Source organism: Chiloscyllium punctatum, chromosome 18, assembly GCF_047496795.1.
Source record: "Chiloscyllium punctatum isolate Juve2018m chromosome 18, sChiPun1.3, whole genome shotgun sequence".
Classification (NCBI taxonomy): domain Eukaryota; kingdom Metazoa; phylum Chordata; class Chondrichthyes; order Orectolobiformes; family Hemiscylliidae; genus Chiloscyllium; species Chiloscyllium punctatum.
The window spans coordinates 101,398,208-101,423,775 of NC_092756.1; the positions used below are offsets into that span (position 1 = coordinate 101,398,208).

Sequence of the window (25,568 nt, forward strand, 5' to 3'; positions counted from 1 at the left end):
TTCTCCACTTTTAAAACAAGCTGCTGTTCAGACTTCAATTCTTAACTTCAACTCACTGTTCCAAACCAAAAAATGAAAAACAGTAGTGGTCTCTAAGTAGCACAGCTATAATGCACATTCCTTAAATGTGAATTGGCTATAACGCGATTGAAGAACTTATACCATTCTTTGTAGAACACAAACTTTCCTTGCCTATATTGACTATAATGCAATTCTGGTCCCATTGGTTTTAATGGTGCTGCTATTAGGTGATTTTCTTATAACATGGCATTGTACAGGAATGGAACTATCGCATTATATCAGAACAGACTATATACACAAAGGAATTTATCATCAGAAAATAGTACTTTTCTGTAGTAGTCAGAAGCCAATAATAGTAAACTATATATGTAGTTTATGGAACATGAATGAGAACAGTTTCTCAGGAAAAGAATCTGGAGATTATCCATAGTGCTGATAGTTACCATTATTCATGTTTTTAAATTTCCGAACAGTTTAGAAAGCTCTTAGACCCTGCAATTTCCCTCTTGTTCCATCTCCGTTCTAATTCTGAGATCTCCCTCCTGACTACTCTGAGACCCTGCAATCTCTTTGAGATCTCTCCTCACCCTCCTTCATACCCTCCATCCCAATACCATTGCATTCTAAGGTATTCCTCTCCAATTCTTTAGGATTGGAGTGTCCCTCTGCCAATGATCGCAGATCTTGTGTCAGTGTTCCTTCCTATCCATTGTAGAAGTTGAGTATTGAAACCTCTCTCTTATTTGCTGCAAGATAGATGTGTGAGCAGGTCTCACACATCTATGAAGTTCACTTCTTATGGTTCTCCAATGCAAAGATATCAATGCCCCTGCTATTGCTACTCAATGTAACTCCCTTGACCCCATTATAACCTCTAAGCCTCACTGAGCAACGTTACAAGAGATCTGATAATAAATGTATACAAAGGAGAAGAGATAGACAAAGTCTAAATTTTGAAATTTCATCTTAGTATACTTGTGCCTATTTCTTCTTGCCAAAAATAACTGAAGGAAAGAGATAAGATGGGCAATTGTAATCTTGGCAATGGATGGTTTTAAGTTGCCTATTGTTGCTAGCTATTGTCAGAAAATAGTCGAAATACTCAGCAGGTCTCACACATCTATGAAGAGAATGCCACAGGTAATTAATATCCTTTCATCAGTTTTGAGGAAAGTTACAGTATAATAGGATTTGAGCAATGGTTGAGTTGGACAAGGTCAAAAGGAAGGTCTGAAATAGGTTGGGAAGAAGGGTAAGATTGAATGACAGAAGAGTTAATTTTACAGAGCCAAAGGAAACGGTGTTTGGGTGAGAAACAAAAACATGAATGAGCCTTGAGCAGGTGTCCTGCTGGCTACAAGTTTCAATTTTTCCCTCATTTTGGCGTTCAGACTAATCGTAATGCAACCAGCTATTCAAGACCATAGACCATGATAAATAGGAAGCAGCAGGATTCAATAGGATCATAGCTGATCCGACATTCTTCACATTCACTTTCCTGCCTTTCCTCATAACCCTTGATTCTCCTAATGATCAAGAGTCTATCTACCTCAGCCTAAATACATAATTACAGCGGTGGAAAGGAAGATGGACGAAGATTTGCCATCTGAAGTAGTTTGGGTTGAGGTTAGGAATAGGAGAGGTGAGGTCACCCTGTTAGGAGTCTTTTACAGGCCTCCTAATAGTCCTAGAATCGTTGAAGAAAGGATTGCGAAGATGATTCAGGAGAAGAGTGACAGTAATAGGGTGATTGTTATGGGAGACTTTAACTTTCCTGATATTGATTGGGAAAGCTATAGCTCAAGTTCGTTAGATGGGTCAGTGTTTGTGCAATGTGTGCAGGAGAGTTTCCTGACACAATATGTAGATAAGCCAACAAGAGGTGAGGCCATACTGGATTTGGTTCTGGGTAACGAACCAGGCCAGGTATTAGAACTAGAGGTAGGTGAGCACTTTGGGGACAGTGACCACAATTCGGTGATTTTTACTCTAGTGATGGAGAGGGATAAGTGTGTACTACAGGGCAAGAGTTATAGCTGGGGGCAGGGAAATTATGATGCGTTGAGGCATGACTTAGGATGTGTGGATTGGAAAAGTAGATTCCAAGGCAAGAGCGTAATTGATATGTGGAACTTGTTCAAGGAGCAACTATTGAGTGTCCTTGATAAGTACGTACCTATCAGGCAGGGAGGAAAGGGTCGTGTGAGGGAGCCGTGGTTTAATAAGGAGTTGGAATCCCTTGTTAAATGGAAGAGGGCGGCCTTTGTAAAGATGAGGCGTGAAGGTTCAATAGGGGCAATTGAGAGTTATAAGGTAGCCCGGAAGGACCTGAAGAGAGAGCTAAGAGCAGCAAGGAGGGGACATGAAAGATCCTTAGTTGGTAGGATTAGGGAAAACCCTAAGGCTTTCTATAGGTATGTTAGGAATAAACGAATGACTAGGGAAGGAATAGGTCCAATCAAGGATAGTAATGGGAAGTTGCGTGTGGAGGCTGAAGAGATTGGGGAGGCGCTGAATGAATACTTTTCGTCAGTATTCACTCAGGAACAGGACATTGTTGTCGATATGAATACTGAGGCACGAATAAGTAGAATGGATGGCTTTGAGATATGTAGAGAAGAGGTGTTGGAAATTCTGGCAAGGGTGAAAATAGATAAGTCCCCTGGGCCTGATGGCATTTATCCTAGGATTCTCTGGGAAGCAAGGGAGGAGATTGCAGAGCCATTGGCCTTGATTTTTGTGTCCTCTTTGTCGACAGGAGTAGTGCTAGAGGACTGGAGGCTAGCAAACGTGGTTCCCTTGTTCAAGAAGGGGAGTAGGGATAATCCTAGTAACTATAGGCCAGTGAGTCTCACTTCTGTTGTGGGCAAAGTCTTAGAGAGAATTGTAAGGGATAGGATTTATGCACATCTGGATAAGAATGATGTGATCAAGGATAGTCAGCATGGTTTTGTGAAGGGCAGGTCGTGCCTCACAAACCTTATTGAATTCTTTGAGAAGGTGATTAAGGAGGTAGATGAGGGGAAAGCGGTAGATGTGGTATATATGGATTTTAGTAAGGCGTTTGATAAGGTCCCCCATGGTAGGCTACTGCAGAAAATACAGAGATATGGCATTGAGGGTGAGTTGGAGGTTTGGATTAGGAATTGGCTCTCTGGAAGAAGACAGAGGGTAGTAGTTGATGGCAAAGGTTCATCTTGGAGTGCCGTCACTAGCGGTGTTCCGCAAGGATCTGTTTTGGGACCATTGCTGTTTGTCATTTTTATAAATGACCTGGAGGAAGGGTTAGAAGGTTGGGTGAGCAAGTTTGCGGATGATACGAAAGTCGGAGGAGTTGTAGACAGTGAGGAAGGATATGGCAGGTTACAGCGGGATATAGAGAAGCTGCAGAGCTGGGCAGAAAGGTGGCAAATGGAGTTCAATGTAGCTAAGTGTGAAGTGATTCACTTTGGTAAGAGTAATAAAAAGATGGATTACTGGGCTAATGGTAGACTACTTGGTAGTGTGGAAGAGCAGAGGGATCTTGGTGTCCATGTACACAGATCTCTGAAAGTTGCCACCCAGGTAAATAGTGCAGTGAAGAAGGCATATGGCAGACTGGCTTTTATTGGTAGAGGAATTGAGTTCCGGAGTCCTGAGGTCATGCTGCAGTTGTATAAGACTCTGGTGCGGCCGCATCTGGAATATTGTGTGCAGTTTTGGTCGCCATACTATAGGAAGGATGTGGAGGCACTGGAACGGGTGCAGAGGAAGTTTACCAGGATGTTGCCTGGTATGGTAGGAAAATCCTATGAGGAAAGGCTGAGGCACTTGGGGTTGTTTTCATTGGAGAAAAGAAGGTTTAGGGGTGATTTGATAGAGGTGTACAAGATGATTAGGGGGTTAGATAGGGTTGACAGTGAGAACCTTTTTCCACGTATGGAGTCAGCTATTACAAGGGGGCATAGCTTTAAATTAAGGGGGGGTAGATATAGGACTGATGTTAGGGGTAGGTTCTTCACTCAGCGAGTCGTAAGTTCATGGAATGCCCTGCCAGTAGCAGTAGTGGACTCTCCCTCTTTATGGGTATTTAAGCGGGCATTGGATAGGTATATGGAGGATAGTGGGTTAGTGTAGGTTAGGTGGGCTTTGATCGGTGCAACATCGAGGGCTGAAGGGCCTGTACTGCGCTGTATTCTTCTATGTTCTATGTTCTATATGTAATTGCACGTTATACTGCATAATTTATAATACACTTCCAAACGTAGTGTTTCTTGTGTTTTGCAATGTATAATTTTCACATTGTACCATCTCGGTTATATCACACAAAGTATTCATATTTTAAAAATCACACAACACCAGGTTATGGTCCAACAGATTTATTTGGAACCACTAGCTTTCAGAGTGCTGTTCCTTCATCAGGTGGTTGTGGATTATAAGCTTATGTGTTGTGTGATTTTTAACATTATACACCCCAGTCCAACACCAGCACCTCTAAATCGTAATCATGTTTGTTGGGGTAACAGAAATCTTTGGCTTTAGGAAAATTTTCAGTAAGTTTTCACCAGCTGGAAAAGCCTCCATTTTGTTTGAATTTCTTTCAGGCCAAATCATTGATCTTATGTTTGTTTAGGTAGATATATTCCATACTTCACAATTTCAAAATCTGCCAATTATTAGGGGTCAGATGCAATTGAAACAGTGCTTAGTTACATCATCTAATATTCTTAAGGCTGCTGTGGCATAGTGGTAGTGTCCCAGAAAGCCAGGTTCAAGATGTCCCGTTCCAGAGGTGTGGCATAATAGCTGACCAAGTTTATGAAAAATATCTGCTCCTCTGCTTGAATTTCATTCCTCTTTAAATGAAGATGTATGAAATTTTACAAATTCCATAGTTGCAAACATAAAAATAATTATTTAGTTGTTTTTTTGGAATTTTAATCTATTGAGATTAGATTAAAAATTGCATTGCCTACAAGACAATAAGTATATTGAAAAGTATTTGCATTTATTATTCCATTATTTGATTTATAAATACTTGGCAGAATCTAAGGTTCTGGTAGATATTATCAAGTGTTGGAATTATATGGTCTAAAGCATGTCACTATTATATTCACTTCTTAGTGTGAAAAATTTGTGCAAACGCTTGCAGAGGAAAATGATTTTAGTCTCACAAATGCATGGAATGTGTACATTTTCTCCAGTGCATATCTCAGCCATTTAACATGGCTGTATGAAAGGTGGGGAAATCTGCTACATGGTGAATAAAGACAAAGTTAGCAAGAGTAAAATATTTTCTTGAAATTTTCCCAAAACATCAATTGCATATGAATGAAATCCTAACTCACTGAACTCAGCTGAATAGCTACTAGAACTAGGGGGAGGCAATGGCCTAGTGGTATTATTGGACTGTTAATCCAAAGACGCAGGTAATATTCTGGGGACATGGGTTTGAATCCAACCATAATAGTTGGTGGAATTTGAATTTAATTTTTATAAATCTTGAATTAACTTAATGATGACTATTTGGTAAAAATAATGACTGCAGATGCTGGAAACCAGATTCTGGATTAGTGGTGCTGGAAGAGCACAGCAGTTCAGGCAGCATCCAAGGAGCAGCGAAATGCTTTTGCCCGAAACGTCGATAATGATGACTATTGTTGATTGTTGAAAAAGCCCAACTGGTTCACTAATTTCCTTTGGGTAGGAAACTGCCATCCTTACCTGATTTGACCTATTTGTTACTCAGTCCTACAGCAATATGGTTGACTCTTAACTGCCCTCTGGGCAATCAGGGATAGGCAGTAAATGCTGGCCTAGCTAGTAACACCCTTATGCAATCAATGAATGAATAAATAAAGAACAATACAAAAGGCCACATGTAACTGGCTCAATTGCTGGGATGTTTTGAAAAGTGAAAATTAACTTGGGCATAATTAAAGCCTGTATTCAGTTTAGTAAATAAGCAACAGTTTTAACAAGCTGGAACAGAACTCAGTATAAATTGGAATTAAACCGATATGTTCGTAAAAAAAAATTATGTTGGAAGCACTCAGCAGCTCTAACAGTATCTATGGAGACAAAAAGAGCTAACTCTTCATTAGAACTCAGAATGTTAATAGATTGTCTTGTCCACAGGTAATTGAACCTCTTCACTGGCAGCAGTGAACGGCGAGGGATCAGTGACAGCAACCTTAGAAGAACAGCCTAAGGATTATAGAATGGATTAGAGCGAGTGATTTTTTTTTTTTACTTTTCATTTATATTCAAGATAGCCAAGTAACAAGATCCATCCATGTTATTTTATAATAGGTAACATTTGTTAAAATAAAATATTCTCTGGAAAAAGAAATGGCACGTGAACACTTTTTAAGTATATGATTTTAGAGAAACAAATTTTTAAAACTCATCTATACAAAGCTTGTGAATGTCGAAGTGTGATACAGCTGCTAGATCAAGGGACAAAATAAACAGTTTTGATGCCAATTTACTTTTGAATGATAACATTTGTTCCCATGTCAATGAGATATTTTAATGATGGGTATATTGCTGAGCACACTCCAAAGGCCAGATATCTGTAATATTATTATGCTGAATAAATGGTATCACACTGCAGCTTGCATTGGATGTGATATTTTACATTAAGTAATTTGCAAATTGTAGTACAGCTATAAGTGTCTCTCTAGTATGAGAAATAAATCATGCAAAAGTGTTTGACTCAGCATCGGGATTAACTTGGGGAGATGGAAATGTTTCAGGTATTGATACAATCTTTGGCCACGCAGACATTAAGAAATGGTTTAAGAGTCCTAACATGGATCTGAATTTGCTTTAAGAAAATCATGCTTCTTTTGCTATCATGACCAAATGTTTTTTTTTCCCTCTGGCCTCCAACTACAATTATGAATGGTTATTTTAAACTACAAAGTAACTGGGCTAATCATGACTAAAATATTTTGTTTTTGAGACAATCCCTCAAATTAGGTGTAAAATAGAACCATTTACAATCCGGTGAGGCAAAATGTGGATTTGATAATGCAATAACACTATATTTATTAGTATTTTTTCTATTATACCCACATTACTATTTGTGATAACTATTATAGCATCATTCATTAACTTTTTGACTTAATCATAATCTGGGTTTGACTATGCAGGGCAGATGACAGGAGAGTAGGTCTTTTGTAGCCAGTTATTTCATAGGTTTTCACATTCACACCACAATTTATATTGATGTATAAGTGAAAGTGACAAGAGTATAGAAAATTCCAGATTGTTCATATTCTTTGCCAAATTGAGACTATTATGGATTTTAGATGAAAATGCTTCTTGATCACTAAAAAAATACACAGAATATTGGTTTCAAGTTAAAAATATATTATTGATAAAGATATTTTTAAGGTGAGATATTATTGTTTATAAAGAAATCTTTAAAATGTGACATTTGGAGAAAGTTACTTTGCCAGGTTTATCAAACAAAAATTGGATTAGTTGACTGGAAAGAGCATTACTACAAAAAGAGATTCTAACATTTGTTTTTAAAATGTATTGAAAGTTAAGGAATATTACAGTATACATCATAAAGATTTACCATATCTAAATCGAGTCACATTTTGAAGCTGTAAAGTTGGAGAACATAATTAATTATAACATCTGAATTTGTATAAGAATATCTGAAATAGATGCAGTAAATGCTAAAATTACAAAAGCATCAGATAAAAATGACAAAATCCATTGTGTTGTTGTCATCTATAGCTCCCTAATACTCTGTCATCTTTACCTCATTTCTCACTACATAGTTGACTCTAAATGTCCTCTCTGTGGTCTAGCAAGGCTTCAGTTGTAGAAAGGAGAAAGACAAAGAGGATTGAACCTTGCCATCTCACTCAAATCTCAAGAACAAATAAATGAAGCTTGCCCACATTAACTGGTTGTGTGGGAAAAGAAAATATATCAAAAAAGAGGAAAATAAATTGATGATATAATGAAAATAAATTATATTCATTCTCATAAGTAACTAAGTTTGTCTGATTTTTTTTTGAATCAGTACCAATACTGGTTTAACATAAAGTAGCAGGAGTTTGGAGCATATAAAGTGTAGAGATATGTGAGTTCCTGCATCTTTATGTAGGAACTCAAAAATGTTAGAGAAGAAATTAATTAGGAATATCTGTTTTGCAAGTTAAAACTTACAAGCTTCATAATAACATGAAAGAAGCAGTGCATTGAAAAGAATGTTTGGATTCGAGTAACATAACATTAAGTGAATTCAATACTGTAAGGCTTCTCAAGTGTGATAATAAACAGCTATAGTATTTGGGAGTTTTTCTAGGCTTATTTTTTGAAAACAAAAACAGTAGTCAAATTTAACATTAAATAAAACTGATACTGCATAATAATTTGTTTTTTTCCCAAAAATATATTTTATTCATAATTTTTGTATAATTACAAAAGAAATTTCAACTTGAATCTTATGCGATTTGCAATAATCTTTAATTTGCCCCCATACAATTGTTCTATTCAATATGATTGAATAGATTATAATATTTATAAACTGCCTTCCACATCAGGTATACCAATTCAGATTGGAAATTTCAGGAAGTGCAAAGAAAGAAAGAAGCATATGTTAGGTGTAGACAGCAGAGATCGAATGAATCCTGAGAGGATATAAAAGCAGTAGGAGTATACTTAAGAGGGAAATCAGGAGGGCAAAAAAGGGACATGAGGTAGTGTTGGCAAATAGGACTAAGGAGAATCCAAAGGGCTTTTAAATACATTAAGGGCAAATGGGTAACTAGGGAGAGAATAGGGTCCCTCAAAGATCAGCATTTCTGCCTATGTGTGAAACCACAGGAGATGGGGGTGATACTAAATGAGTATTTTGCATGAGTGTTTACTGTGGAGAAGGACATGGTATATAAAGGATCTGGGGAAATAGATGGTGATATCTTGAAAAACGTCCATATTACAGGAGAGAAGGTAATAGATGTCTTAAAATGCATTAAGGTGGATAAATCCCCAGGACCCTATCAGGTGTACCATAGAACCCTGGGGGAAGGTAGGAAAGTGATTGCTGAGATATTTGCAGCATCAATAGTCACAGGTGAGGTGCTGGAAGATGAAGGTTGGCTAACATGATGTGATGCCACTATTTAAGAAATGTAGTGAGCAAAAGCCATGGAACTATTTACAGGTAAGCCTGACATCTGTGGTAGGCAAGTTGTTAGAGGGAATCCTGAGGGACAGGATTTACATGTACTTGGAAAGGCAAGGACTGATGAGGGATAGTCAACATGGCTTTGTGCGTGGGGAATATGTGTCTCATTAACTTGATTGAATTTTTTGAAGTAACAAAGAGGATTGATGAGAGCAGAGCGGTGGATGTGATCTATGTAGATTTCAGAAAAGCATTCAACAAGGTTCCTCATGGTAGACTATTTAGCAAGGCTATATCACATGGATTACAGGGGGAACTAGCCATTTGGATATAGAAATGGCTCGTTGGTAGAAGACAGAGATTGATGGTGCAGGGTTGCCTTTCAGATTGGAGGCCTGTGACCAGTGGTGTACCAAAATGCTTTTTTGTCATTTATATAAATGATTTAGATGTGAAAATAGGAGGTTTGGTTCGTAAGTTTGCAGATGACACCAAAATTGAAGGTGTAATGGACAGCGAAGAAGGTTACCTCAGAGTACAATGGGATCTTGATATCAGATGGGCCAATGGGCTGAGGCGTGGCAGATGGAGTTTAATTTGGAAAGGCAAATCAGAGCAGGACTTATACACAGTGGTAAGGTCCTGGGGAGTGTTGCTGAACAAAGAGGCCTTGGAGTGCAGGTTCATAGCTCCTTGAAAGTGGTGTCAGAGGTAGATAGGATAGTGAAGAAGGCGTTTGGTATGCTTTCCTTTATTGGTCAGAGTATTGAGTATAAGAGTTTGGAGGTCATGTTGCAGCTGTATACGACATTAGTTAGGCCATTTTTGGAATATTATGCGTAATTCTGATCTCCCTCCCATCGGAAGGATGTTGTGAAACTTGAAAGGGTTCAGAAAAGATTTACAATGATATTGTCAGGGTTGGAGGATTTGAGCTATAGGGAGATGCTGAATAGGCTGGGGCTGTTTTCCCTGGAGCATCGGAGGCTGAGGGGTGACCCCACAGAGATTTATAAAATCATGAGGGGCATGGATAGGATAAATAGATAAGTTCTTTTCCCAGGGGTGGGGGAATCCAGAACAAGAGGGCATAGGTTTAGGGTGAGAGGGGAACAATTTAAAAGGGACCTAAGAGGCAACATTTTCACACAGAGGGTGGTGTGTGTATGGAATGAGCTGCCAGAGGGAGTGGTGGAGGCTGATACAATTGCAACATTTCAAAGGCATCTGGATGGGTGTATGAATAGGAAGGGTCTAGAGGGATATGGGCCAAGTGCTGGCAAATGGGACCAGATTAGTTTAGGATATCTGGTTGGTATGGCCAAGTTGGACTGAAAGGTTTGTTTCATGCTGTACATCTCTATGACTCTATGTGAAATATTCCTCTGTGCACTGCGTGATATTCTGATGTCCCTTAGTATATTTTCAACAAATTGTTATACAATATACATTCTTTGCAAGTCACATAATCTGATGGGGTTCTACAGTTTCCAGTCACAGTGTACTGTGGTTTAAAAGGCTTATGCAATGACCTTTTCCATTGCACATCTTCAGCGACTGCTCTAAATTAGTGTGTCCCTCAGCATGCAGTTCTGGACCTTTGAATTTTCCCGTCTGCAAAACTAATTGAGGACAACTTCTTGCACTTAAAAACCAGCAATTTCTGTGCCAACCATAGAACCGAATTGATGGTCCTCCACTGCAGCTGATGCTTTTTCATTCTGCATCCCTGAGGATAGCTTATTGAGCCTAATCCTGTCTCACAGAGCAGCTTGGTATGAACTGAGGCAAAAACTACTGCATCTCTCTCCAGACCTCCTTTGCAAAAGTGCATTCCATAAGGAGATGAACACCAATCTCTTCCCCACCACAAGTGCCTTGAGGTTAATATGTGTACAGGGTGGACTCTGGGCATGTAGGAAAGATCTGGCAGGAAATGCCTTTCTTAATTTCAGCCAAGCTTTTAATGATGAGGCATGGAACTCAAGTGTCAACATTCTTCGATTGTCTCCAAATGTCATTTATAATTTCCTTCTTAATAACACTGTGGATGTACTCCTATCATTTGAACTGCAGCAGTTCAACAGTAGGGCTCTACCACGTTTGCAAAGGCAATTAGGAATGGTCAACAAATTCTGGCCTTGTCAGAGACACGCATATTCCATGGAATTTAGAAAAAAAACTTTTGGGAGACTCCTCAATCACCTCTTCTGCACTTATGGACATGAATAATTGCTTATCAGAGTCTCTCAATTTTAGTCTCTCCATCACAATCTTCCATCTTTCTCTCTATTCTTATAATGGCCATTACCTCTATAATATCCCTTATTTTGTTTCGCTTAACTGTCAATGAAGCATGCCAAAGGATCTTCGTCTCAATTTCCTTGCTACAATGAAATTCCATGATATCTTACTCTAAACCAATCTTTCCCAAGATCCTAAACAGTGAATTTTTTTTCATATTCTTCTCAAATGTTGATATTGCTTGATGATGATAGAGACCTCTCATTTTATCTGTCCGGGGTTTGTTTCCCATGCAAAACAATTCAACTTAAAGGCTCTTGGATTAACTTTATACTTGAGTGCAGACATGTGATGGTATGGATTTCCATGCTCAGTCAACAGCAGAAAATTAACTACAGTAAGCAAGAATCCTCCATATGAACCAAACAGCTGACACAGCAAAAATGAGCTCTATTTAGCAAGTTTTCGATACAAGGTATGCTGCACCTTGTAAGAGCTTCTTTTTGAGTGATTTTATCTGGTTAGTTTACTTGCAGCTGATCTTCAGCAGTGAAGGTGCAACATGTTTAATTACTTTGTGTGATACCAGTTGTTTGTCTTTGTCAGGACATTTCCTGGTAGACTTTGATCTTTTATTTTTGACAATCTTGAATGTCTGGGGTAAGCCTGTCAATGCTAAGCTTGCTTTTTGCTAGGTGGTAGGCAACTTCATCATCCACTTGGTATTGTTGCAGACAATACTCCAAAGATAAAAATCATATAACACCAGGTTATAGACCAACAGGTTTATTCAGAAGTACAAGCTTTTGAAGCACTGCTACTTCGTCAGGTAGTTAGTGGGGCAGGATCATAGGACACAGAAATTATAGTAAAAGATCAAAGTGTCATACAACTGATGCGATGTATTGAACAAACCTAGATTGCTGTTAAGTCTTTAACACTTAGAATGGGCTGCAGGTTTCAATGTATACTCCAAAGGTAGCATTGTGACATTGAGATCTTGGGCTTTGTAGCTAGGAGTAAATCAGTATGAATTATCTATCTTTTTCCAATTCATTGTAAGGCTGAGATTATCTGAAGCTTGTGAAAAGCAGTCAACCTGGAACTTTCAGTGTGCACCATGAGAACACCATAACTGTAAAACAAATGTCCACTTTGTAGCTATGCTGTAACCTTTGTGCATGCCTTCAGTCTTTGTAAATTGAAAAGATTCCATCTGTCTTGAAAATATGTTCTTCTATTTTTAGCTTTGAGTGAACAACAGAGAATGACCAAAAAGCAGATAGCAAATAGGACTGGGGCCATGACAAAATCTTACTTAGTGGCATTGATGCCAGGAATGCCATCTGATGAGGCACCATTGGTTGCCATGAAATTGGCACATGACCCTGACCATCTTTTCAGTGCAATGATATTGTTCACTATTGTCTGCAGGCCTTCATGGTTTACCATACTGAGGGATTTGATTAAAGCAATGAACACCATGTTTCGTCCTTATTCTGTTGGAAGGACTTCTTTTGAATTTGATATGTCACAAAGGGGCAGTTTGTGTGGGCAATAAATACCTACTTAAGGGCTTCATCCTGCGACTGTCAGCAGTGGGCAAGTCCTCACCATGTAGGATGCCAAAAAGCAAATCACATGCATGCTTTCAGAGGATACCCCTCATTCATAGGCAGTTAGTTTAACGGTCCTCCCACTGGAAACTGGGAAATCCTACTTAGAGCTATCTTCCTTTTCTGCAGGCCGTCCCTAACTTCACCCTGATTGCCACTTAATGGATGGAAGTGGGTACTGCAGATGTTGGAGATTAGAGTGAAGATTAGAGTGGTGCTGGAAAAGCACAGCAGGTCAGGCAGCATCCGAGGAGGAGGAAAATTGACATTTTGGGCAAAATCATCAGCAAGCTAGTGCTTCTAAATAAACCTGTTAGACTATAACCTAGTTATCTGTGACTTTTAACTTTGTACACCCCAGTACAACACCAGCACCTCCAAATCATCATATAATAGTTTGGCTATGGCTTGGTTGTTGTTGTTGAACCCGTCTTGGTGCTTCCATTTGATGAATCCAAGGATCTTTGATATTGTGCTGAGTAACATCATTTATCGCTACCTCCTCATCCAGATTCCAAGCTTCCTGATGAAGGGCTTTTGCCCGAAATGTCGATTTTCCTGCTCCTCGGATGCTGCCTGACCTGCTGTGCTTTTCCAGCATTACTCTAATCTTGACTTAATTTAATGGCCTTCCTGCAGGAAGGTGGCACAGGATAGTTTACAGGCTGGTGGATAAGGCCACCGTTATTTCCATGAAATACCATCCTATAATTCTGGGCACACGGTATATGGAATGTGAGTGACAATGCTGTTGAAATAACCTTTATGAGAATTCTTCCTGCAAAGAAGGAAAATGAAATACCACAATGGTTGTTGCTAATGGACTTGCTTCCATTTCATTTGGACAGGCAAGTTATGGTATCATCTTTGTCCTTATTCTGTTTGAGTGGAAGTCAATAATGCTGATCATTTGAACTCCTTCTTAGTTGAACACTCCAGATGGAATGCTATCGGCTCCCCAAGACTTACACATAGACAGTCACCTCACGATCTTGGTCATTTCAGCTCATGATGGATTTATGTTAAACTTGTACAGAATGTGGAACAGTTGAAATGATTCAATAAAATTGTTGCATTCTTGATTCAGGAAATTGTTAAAATAGTCTGCTTATGAGAGAGAATTTTATTCCTGTTAGGTAGGAGCTAATTGCCATCTACTGACTGGACAGGTGTTGTACCATTCATTTTGGAGTCATAAACAGAGCAGAGAGCTTCATGGAGAGTTTTCAGATCATGATTTTGGCAGCTTCCTGAAGTTCTACATCTGCATTCTCCCACCTTTAGTTCTTCATCTTTCTTAGCTTGTGTTTTTGATGCTATCTGTCATTTTGTGCTGGCGATTTTTTTTGTGTCAGAAATGAAGGACCTGTGAGCATTGTGTACATCTATAATGGTTAAAAATCACACAAGACCAGGTTATATTCCAACAGGTTTGTTTGGAAGCACTAGCTTTCGGAGCGCTGCCTCTTTATCAGCTGACAGCCATCTGATGAAGGAGCAGCGCTCCGAAAGCTAGTGCTTCCAAATAAACTTGTTAGACAATAACCTGGTCTTGTGTGATTTTTAACTTTGTACACCCCAGTCCAACACTGGCATCTCCAAATCATCATATAATAGTTTGGCTATGGCTTGGTCTTTGTTGTTGAACCCATCTTGGTTCTTCCATTTGATGAATCCAAGCATCTTTGATATTGTGGTGGGTAACATCATTTATCGCTACCTCCTTATCCAGGTTCCAATTGTTCAGTTGCTCTGGATCAATGCCATTCTGCAGTTGGTGGTGGGGAAGTATAAGCAATAGGTGGGGATGAAGCCCAGAGGGGCGGCATGGTGGCTCAGTGGTTAGCACTGCTGCCTCACAGCACCAGGGTCCCAGGTTCGATTCCAGCCTCGGGCGACTGTCTGTGTGGAGTTAGCACATTCTCCCTGTGTCTGCATGAATTTCCTCCGGGTGCTCCGGTTTCCTCCGACAGTCCAAAGATATGCAAGTCAGGTGAATTGGCCATGATAATTGCCCATAGTATTAGGTGCATTAGGCAGAGGTGAAATGGGTGTGGGTGGGTTACTTTTCGGAGGGTCGGTGTGGACTGGTTGGACTGAAGGACCTGTTTCCACACTGCAGGGAACCTAATATAATTTAAAGCACTTAGATAGACAAAGGAATGGGTAAAGGACAACCTGGGGGAATCAATAGCTGCTAATGGGGAGCTGAAAATGGGTTGGTTGTGGTAGCAGTCTATGTGATGATAAGGCCTAGTGTGTGGGGTTGGGGTAAGGACATGAGGAGATGCTCAAGCCCTAAAATTATTGAGCCCTGAAGGCTGCAGAGTCCCTAAGTGAGAAATGAGATGCTGTTCTTCCAGCTTGCATTGAGCTGCACAGGGACATTGCAGCAAGCCTGAGACAGAGATATTGGCTAGGGAGTACAGTGGCTTAAGGTAATTTTTGCAGACAGAACATAAGTGTTCTGCAAAGTGGTTGCCTAGCCTACACTTTGTATCCCCAATGAGATCACAGAATGAGCAGCAAATACAGTAGACTACATTGAGTGAAGGGCAGGCAAATCGCTGCTTCACCTGGAAGGTGTACGTAGGACCTTGGACAGTGAGGAGGGAGGAAGTAAACCTTACGTAATTGCATGGGTGAGCAGAAAGGTGTTGGGAGTGAAGGAGAAGCGGACCAAGTTGTCCCAGAGTTAACAGTCCCTGCAGAAGGTTGACAAGGCGGGGATGGGGATATATATATATATATATATGTCTGGTGGTTGTATCCCATAAGAGGTGGCAGAAATGGCGGCTAATGATCCTTCGGATGTTGCTCCTGATGAAGAACTTTTGCCCGAAACGTCGCTTTTCCTGCTTCTCGGATGCTGCCTAACCTGCTGTGCTTTTCCAGCACCACTCTGATCTAAAAATGCTGGTGGGGTGGTAAGTGAGGACCAGGAGGACTCTTGTTGTTGTGGGAGAGAAGAAAAGGGGTGAGTGACGAAGTACGTGAGATGGCTTAGTCATAGCTGAGGACCCTGTAAACCATGGTGGTGGGGACTCCCTGTTTTGAGGAAGAAGGTGTCTAGAGTGTGGTGCTGGAAAAGCACAGCAAGTCAGGCAACATCCAAGGAGCGGGGGAATCGATGTTTCGGGTATAAGCCCTTCATCGGGGATGATCATTCCTAATCAAGTGCTTATGCCCGAAACATCGATTCTGCTGTACTTTTCCAGCACCACACTCTTGACTCTGATCTCTAGCATCTGCAGAGCTCACTTTCTCCTCCTTGAGGAAGAAGGTGGACATTTTGGAGGCTCCCATCTAGAAGCTGGCATCATCAGAACAAGAGATGGAAATGGAGAACCTAAGAAAATACAGTCTTTATAGGAAGGAGGGTGTGAGGATGTATAGTCAAGGTAACTGTGGGAGTTGGTTTATAGTGGACTTGGTGGCCAGCCTATCCTTACAAAACAAAACAGAATTGTTGAGGTAGTGTAGGGAGGAGTCACAGATGGACCAGGTGAAGGTGAAAGCAGGGTGGAAATTAAATGCAAAATAGATAAACTTTTCCAAATCGAGAGTGAAACAGCACCAAAAATGTCATTGATATACCAGAGAAAGAGTTGTGGGTGAAGGCTGGAGTAGGACTGGAACAAGGAATGTTCCATGTACCCAGGGAGACAGGCATAACTGGGGCTCATGTAGGTACCCATGGCCATACTTTTGACCTGAAGAAAATGAGAAGAGTTGAAGGAGAAGGTGTTCAAGGTGAGGATGAGCTTGGTCAGGTAGAGGAGGGTGGTAGTGGATTGGGACCATTGAGGTATTTTTTCCAGGAAGAAGCTGAGAGTCTTGGGACCATTGTCTTGTTGTGGGGGGGGTTTGGACATGTAAAGGGACAGCACGTTCATGGTGAAGAGGAGGCAGCTTGAGTCCACAAACTGGAAATTCTGACACTGATGTGAAGTATCAGAAGAATCGCAAACGTAAATGGGAAGGACTGGACAAGGGGAGTAAAAAAAATCAAATCAAGGTAGGAAGAGATCAGTTCTGTCGGGCAGAAACAGGTAGAAACAATGGATCTACCTGGGCAGTCTGTTTGTGGATTTTGGGAAGGAGGTGGAAGGAGGCTATGCGGGCTTTGGAAGCTATGATCTTGGGCATAGTGAGTGGACAACATCAGATGAAATTAGATTAGTGACCATTGTGAACACAATAGCCTGGTGTCTGATGGTGGGGTTCTGGTGCAGGGGAAATAGGAAGAGGTGTCTGAGAGCAGGTGCTTTGCCTTGCAATGTAGAGGTCAGTACACCAGACAACAGTACCATCCTTGTCAGCAAGCTTGATTATAATATCAGGGTTAGATCTGAAAGTCTGGAGTGCAGTCACCTCAGAGGGAGATAGATTTGAATGAGTAAGGAGGGCAGAAAATTTAATGTCACATCGGTAGTTCTGATGAACAGGTCAAGTGTAGGTAAAAGGCTTGAGGGAGGGGTCCAAGTGGAGACAGAGTGTTGGAGACAGGTGAAGGGGTCTGTATGCTGGGGAGATCAATCTTGTCTGTTGAAATGGGCACAGAGGTGAAGGCAACAGAAGGCAAGTTTAACATTATGTTCTGCCCCAAAGTCACTGAGATGGCTGTGTAGGAGGCTAAACCTAAGGAGTTTGCTAAGTACAGAAGGTTTAGTATCAAAGAACAGTAGGTCGGAAGAGATAATAAATACATATCAGGTGGTGGAGTTTGCAGAGGGGATGGAGTCAGAGGAAAGGGGAGGAAGGAAGGTTCCAGAGGGGCGTGGTGACTCTAGGTTGTTACATCTTGTGTTCCTTTGGGTTTTTTGTACCAAAGCTTCCCTATTTTATTTTTATTGATATTTTTATTAAGCATAAAAAAAGGAAAATAAATTACAACATCAGCAAACATTATTCTACATACATATAACTACAAAAAAAGAGAAAAAGAACCACAACAGCAACAACAATACAACCAAAACCCAACTGTGTGCAAAACAGACAAATCAATAAAGGTAGTTAATGAATAAATAAACAAGCAAAACAGCTCAGCACAACAAAACATTAGCTCTCAACCTCAGACAGCACTAAGTATTGCACACAAAATATTTGGAACTCTTCCTTCAAGGATGTTAAGTATACTAAATCAGAGTGACATGGCTACATGAAAGCCCAAGTTAAAATGGCAGATAAATCTGCATCCAAGTAGTCCAGAAGAGTTGCCATATCCTATAAGAAGTTTATGCTTTTCAGTGCACCATATTTGTGAAAACGTCCAGAGGGATATGTTCCATAATAAGCCTATGCCAACCCAACAGACCCAGAGGTGTTTCAGAAACCCAACACATTAAAATGTTTTTCCTGGTGCAGAAATTGAGGACATTAAAAGTTTTTTTTCCCATGAGCATCCGAAGAGGGTATATTGGGTATGCCCAGGAGGAAAGAGATAGGGTCCATCTTAACCTTGGCTCTCAAGACCCTCTCTATAACCCCTGCCACAGAACACCAACACATACTGAGTCTGTGGTAAGACCATAAACAATGAGTGAGAGTACTGATATTTATCTTACACTTAGGACAAAAGGGGGATGCTCCCCCTTAAACTTTAACAGACAGTCTGGGGCCAGATGGACCCTATGCAAAATCTTTAGCTGCGTAGCATGGGTCCTATTACAAATCAAGATCATCCTTGCATTTTTGCAAATGTACTCTTATGTCTCCATAGGAATCTCAACACCTAATTCCCTCTCCCAAATCCTGCAAAGCTGCTCAATGTCTTCTGAAGGATCACCCCTCAGCGTATAATAAAGCGTACGAAGAGAGAGAGAATTTTAGCATAAAGTGCCCTCTTCTCCATAATAATCTGCAGGGGTTGGTCAAGAGTGTGGTCCCTTTCTGAATAAAATCCCTGACCTGAAAAAAGCGGTAAAGGTCTTTGCTAACTCAACCATATTTATGAATTATTTGGTCAAAGGACATCATTATTTCACCTTCAAATAAATCGCCCAAACAGGAGATTCCCCTAGCTGCCCAGAGCTTAGATCCAGAGTCCATCACCTGGTTGAAAACCCGACATATCCACTTATAGGGATGAGAAATGATGTTTTGGACATATTAGCCTCCCTCTGCCACATGATCCTCCATGCCTTAACAGTATTAATAACAATCGGATTACGGTAATATTCCATGAACAGCTTCGTTTTATCTAAACATTTTGCCTGGGAAGCCTCATTATCTAGCCACATTGATGCTGGGTCTTTACAGGCCCAATTACTAACAAACAAGAGAGGAGAACTTAATTGGTATCTTCCAATATCCAAGAAATCCACTCCCCCCAACCCATGAGACAACTATAGTTTAGACAACTTGATAAGAGGCCACCAATAGTGCCTCATCCATTAAGTCTCTGGAATATTTGCCCTGGGAAATGGGCGGCACGGTGGCACAGTGGTTAGCACTGCTGCCTCACAGTGCCAGAGACCTGGGTTCAATTCCCGCCTCAGGCGGCTGACTGTGTGGAGTTTGCACATTCTCCCCGTGTCTGTGTGGGTTTCCTCCGGGTGCTCTAGTTTCCTCTCACAGTCCAAAGATGTGCAGGTCAGGTGAATTGGCCATGCTAAACTGCCCGTAGTGTTGGTAAGGAGTAAATGTATGGGTATGGGTGGATTGCGCTTTGGCGGGGTGGTGTGGACTTGTTGGGCCGAAGGGCCTGTTTCCACACTGTAAGTAATCTAATCTAATCTAATCTAAAATCAAAAGGAAGCATTTGTATAGGATAGAGCAAACAGGGGAGTACTTTCATTTTGATAAGAGATGTCCAGCCTAACCAGGATATTGAAAGCACTTCCCATTGCTGAAAATCTTGTTTAATCCTGTCAAGCAACTGGGCAAAATTGGCCTTGCGTTGGGGGACAATACACATTCAGGATACCATACTCTTCTCCATGTGTTGATACCTAAAGAATGACAAACCACTCATACTCCTCTTTAATCTGTTCTAGCAACTTAAATGGAAGAATCTTGCTGATGAGTATGGCCACGCCCCTGCTCCTAGTATTAAAGGAAGAGAAATATACCCAATCGAACCCGCCCTGCTGCAATTTCAAGTGTTCTTTATCATTGAGATGAGTCTCCTGCAAAAGGGCAATGTCCACCCTCTCCTTTTGGAGACTGGAAAGCACTTTTTTCCTTTTAATTGGTGAATGGATTCCTCTGATATTCCATGTACACCATAAGAATCTGACTTATCAGCTGCTGAGCATAGACAAAAGAAATTCACAAAACCTAAAATATACATAAACTAAAACTACTACATTTAACATCCTAATAACTACATCTACAAAACACCCACCAAATTAAACCAAATACAAAACACTTAACAAAGGGCACTATACCGCCCCCCCCACTCCTGCCCACAGGGAGCACTTCCATATCTCAAAAACACCCTCATACCTCCTTCCAGCTTGAGCTCATCCCAGACTCAGGCCAGGAAAAAGGAGAGAAAGAAAATTATCTTAACAAGGAAATTAAAAGTAAACACTCTACACATCCCCAAATATACATTATCACTCATTAATATCAAAAAAAGGGTTCAGTAAGCCCCTCGCAAAAAAACAAGGAAGAGAGGAAAAGGAAAATAGAAACACTATTGTCCACTCCTTTCAGTTAACTGATCTGTTTTATTGTGTCCAAAAGGTTTTTCACTTTTTCCTGGGGAGTCAAAAGAAGGCGTAGACCCATTATACATAAAGCGAAACACCGCCAGGTACCTTAGGGAATACTGGATGCCAAGGTCTCTCAGTCTTCTCTTGGCTTCATCAAAGGTCTTCCTTTTCTGGATTACAGCTGCAGAGAAGTCCTGAAAGAACATAATCTTAGAACCTTGGTAGATTAAGGCCTCTGTATCTTTTCCCTTTATTCTGGAGGCACCCATAACTTTAAACAATATCTCTATAGCTGTGGAGTTGCACTCAGACCACGCGAGGGTGCTGTTCCGATCCAGGCCTGCACAAAGCAACTCGATGGGCCCTTTCAACTTTCACCTGGTCAAACGCAGTCTCCAGGTCCAGGAATTGAGGCAGCCAGCTTTTGAAGAAGCTCGCTGGCTGGTCACCTTTTCCCCCTCCCGCAGCCCCATTCTTCCTTCTGTCTTTGTTGTCAAGGTTGTCGACCTGCTCCTGTAAGGTAAGTACCTGCTTCTCCAGCATTTGAATTCTTTCCTTTGCAGAATCAATCTCGGTTTCCGAAACTGTGGTCCTCCTTTCAACTTCTTCAGTTCTTCATCTTGGGCCTTCTAGCTGTTCCTCATGTTTCTGGAGCATGGCTGAGATCAGGTCCAGTCTGGTGCAGGACTCCTCTTTGACTGACGTCTTGATCATCTCTCGCTGCTTTGCAAACTCCGCAGCCAGGGCCTAGTAAGAGAATGACTAGGAACTACTGGAGGGAGCTGCAGCTGCGGCTGTGAAGGTGTCTGACTTCTCAGATGAGTGTCCCCTGTGTTGGGACATGCCGGAGCATTTAGCTTTAGTCAGGTTTCTTTAATAAAACAAACTTTATAGGAGAAATTGCATACAATATGCAAGTTCAAAATCTTTTTAAAGATCAAATTATCGTAGAAACGACTTAAGTAGTGTGAGAAACAAAGCTCACACACTTCAATAATTGCAGTCCGAGACAAAATCTGAATCAGTAGTGTCCTTTATTTTACTCTTGCAAGAGGGCGTGATGTCCAGTGTCTACAAGGCAAGGGACACACACACACACCAAATTCAATTAATACACGATATTTATATAATTTGGTTTCTTTTTTTTTCATTGCTCCTCCCGTTTACATCTTCCACTTCCCTAAGACCGGCACCCATTACTCCTGTTTATCTCTTGCCTTATCCGGCCTTGTCTGTGACAAAATGCTTATTTCTGGCCTCACAAGGCTGTTTGACCTCATCCCGCTGTGGGTCATTGTTAGGCATATTCTTTCTTCACCATTATCTACTCCCTCCATCTGTACCTTCCCCTACCATACTGATCCTTATGACCCTTTTAATTGGGGTTTGTTCCTGTGTTTCTGTAAAAGTGGGAAACAGATGTTTATACCTACTGTTTGTACAGGCATATCTAGCTTAACTTCCTCCCCTCACAGCATCTTAGCTATTCGCCTGTAATATCTACCATTGTTTTGCAGTCACATTTCATTCTTGCATACAATTTTAGCTAATACAAAAACAATTATGTATTTCCTCCACATAGTTTCCATTCTTGTTGACTCAGCTCTTGGCTAAAACAATTACACACTGGTGTGAGTTCATTTACTTTGAATAAGTAATTAGAATTGCAGAACTAACACTACTTTTCCTATATCCCATAGTAGGGAGGCCATGATGCTACTTTGCCTGAACTGAGATGACAAGCTCATCAAAGTAGACCCCTTAGATTGCCACCATGTTGGAATTCCTTCCCTACTTTTAAAAACAGCACTTAATTCCCTTGTAATAAATTCAATGTTCCATTTGCCTTCCTGATAACTGGCTGTACCTGCATTCTAATGTTTTTGTGATTCATATAACAGGACATCTAGATTCTCCTGCAGCGTTCTGTAATGTCTCTGCATACAATAACAAACTGCTTTGCTATTTTCCCTGACAAAGTGGATAAGTTCTCATTTCCCAGTTTATACTTCATCTGCCAAATTTCTGGCCACCCAATTAAATCCATCTATATCCCTTTCAAATCTTTCTATGTCTGCTTCACAACCTACTTTGCCATCTAGCTTTCTAACATCAGCAGATTTAACAATCCTATGACCCCTTCATCAATTCTAGAACATTGCAAAAAAGGAAAATCACATGTACAAGAATCTTTTTTAATGCAATATGTGCTTGATTCTCAATGTGCTACAGTCATTGCAAAAGTGTTATTCATTAGCACATTTAGGAAACAGACACAGAACAACCTTGTTTAGATTAATTAGTATCCTAAAATTAATTTGATAACTTCTTCCAGCACTAATGATTCAGACTGGTACAATTTTTGTTTTTGACTTCTTAATTGAATCAAATGCAAACACAACTTCATGCAAAACTACAGTAAAACTGGTGCATGTTCAGGAACAGGCTTTGATACAACACGATTTGTCCAGGATGAGAGTGCATAAGTTTAAGGTGAGAAGTCAGTAGCTTAGAGGAGATCTCAGAAAAAAAATTCACCTAAAGAGTGATACTATTATGAATATGCTGCCTGAGAGTGTGGTGGAGGCAATTACTCTTGCAAAATTTAAGAAGCATCAGGATGAGCACTTAAAATGCCAGGCTGTACTAGGCTATGGAACAAGTGCAGGTAAATGGGATTAGTGTAGTTTGGTGTTTGTTGATTGGTACAGATATGGGTGGGTGGGGCGCCGACAGCCAGTTTTTATGCTGTATGATTCTATAACTTATTCCCTTGGTAGAAGCAGTGGAGCCTGAGTTTCAGCTCGTTAAGAGTAAGGGGTGTGTGTCAGTAAAATCCATGTGGGGCAAGGATGGAGGGAAAGGGAACTTCAATGAATTTGGTTGACACCTATGTAAGATAACATTTTTACAAAGTACTTTAAAAAAAGACTTTCATGCTTATATGATGTATTGACTATCATATGTTAATCTATGATACAAAAACCTTAATAATTATACGTTAATAATTATACCCCCTGATTTCTGCTAATTCCAATCTTGCTTGGGGTGCTTGATATTTTATTTGGTTAAATGTAGCCCTTGATATCAAGGGCAGTTACTCTCACCTCATCTCTTTTGAGTTCAGCTCTTTTGTCCATAATTGAACCAAGGCTGGAATGGTATCATGAGCTGCAAAGCTCTGGCAAAGCCCAGACTGAGCATCAGTGAATGTATAATGGCTGTGCAAGCATTGTTGATGACACCATCACTTTGCTGAAGATTGAGAATAGGTTAATGCGGCAGCAATTGGTTAGATTGTGTTTTCCTGCACTTTTTGGTCAGGACGTATCTTGGCAATTTTCTCCATAGTTTGGATGGATGCCAGCGTGGTAGCTGCACTAGGATACCTTGGCTAGGATTTGCTGTTTCTCCAAACTATTTTCTAGTGGTATTCCAAGTTTAAGGTTTTGAGGTATACTGCCTTCTTCTGCTGTGTCCCATAACTAAGTTTACTATGCAAAAATGTAACATTTAATGGTTACCTATTTTCAAGCACTGATACCAACCATTCCTAACTCAGTCCTTTTCAGCTAAATTGATGTAATTGGCCTTCAGGGCCTCTGGGGGCCATTTTTCACCAATGTGTCTCAATCTTCTTCCAGTCCAGTTGTTGCACTTCACTGTTTTTTCCAATGATTTATTTAATGTTTTTGTTAATATGTTAACTCAATTTATGATAACTCGTTCCCTCACTTCCAAACCCAAAATCTCTCCCCTCTCCTCCCCAACTTCCACAGCTGATGGAAGTCCTCCTTCACTGGATCAGAGAGCCACCCGCTAAATCCCTCATTCCCCTCTGCTGGACACAACAGCCTCTCAGCTCTGGACCAGAAAACCACTTTCTGCCACCACCCAGCCCCCAACGGTTCCAGCTTTCCCCTGCCACACCCAATATTCCCCCATCCACCACAACCTACCCTAAAAACTCATTTGCTTACCTGGCCTCTTTGCCAACTTGTGTCCTGGCACCCTACCCACTAGGCACCCTACTTACCTGGTACACTACCCCCACACATCTGGCACCCTAACCTCACAATTAATTTACATACTTTTTCACAGGAGCTGACAGAGTGGCTGACTGTTATGCTGGAGCTTCAAATTACAGTATAGAGTATTCTGACATGGAGAGACACCAATTCCAGACACCATTTTACAGCAAGAATTATTATTAATACAATAGCTTTAACAGAGCAAAGTTTAACAACATGGTAATCTAATCAACATCTATGATTTTAACCTAAAATTCTTTGATTCAAATCACTCATAGAAAGACACAGTTAAAAGATAAAGTACGGAAAAATAAACCTGCTCTCATCAGTAAGATCATTTAGTATAAGAGCTGTGACATCAAGTTACAACTGTACAAGACATTGGTAAGGCCACATTTGGAGTATTGCGTAGATTTCCGGTCGCTGTGCTATAGGAAGTATGTTGTTATACTGGAAAGGGTGCAAAAAAGGTTTACAAGAATGTTACTGAAACTGGAGGGTTTGAGTTATAAGGAGAGACTAGGAAAGACTGGGACTCTTATCCCTGAAGCATAGGAGGCTGAGGGGTGACCTTATAGGGATTTAGATTAGATTCCCTACAGTATGGAAACAGGCCCTTTGACCCAACAAGTCTACACCGACCTTCTGAAGAGTAACCCACCCAGACCCATTCCCTATATTTACCCCCGACTAATGCACCTAACACTATGGGCAATTTAGCATGGCCAATTCACCTGACCTGCACACCTTTGGATCATGGGAGGAAACCCACATAGACATGGGGAGAATGTGCAAACTCCACACAGACAGTCACCCGAGGCAGGAATTGAACCTGGGGCCCAGGTGCTGTGAGGTAGCA

At 40.7% G+C, this 25,568-nt stretch overlaps 1 protein-coding gene across 3 annotated transcripts in view; it reads left to right on the forward strand.

Moving 5' to 3' along the window:
- LOC140489439 (uncharacterized) overlaps positions 1-25,568 on the forward strand; it is a 107,321-nt gene that overhangs the window by 60,483 nt on the left and 21,270 nt on the right. The window contains exon 6 of one of the 3 annotated variants that reach the window (XM_072589003.1): positions 6,139-6,613. The exons of the other annotated variants lie outside the window; for them this stretch is intronic. Coding sequence (XP_072445104.1) covers positions 6,139-6,168 — 30 coding nt within the window. The 3' untranslated portion in view covers positions 6,169-6,613. Of the gene's footprint in view, positions 1-6,138; positions 6,614-25,568 lie in introns of those variants that run through there. 3 annotated transcript variants of the gene reach the window in all.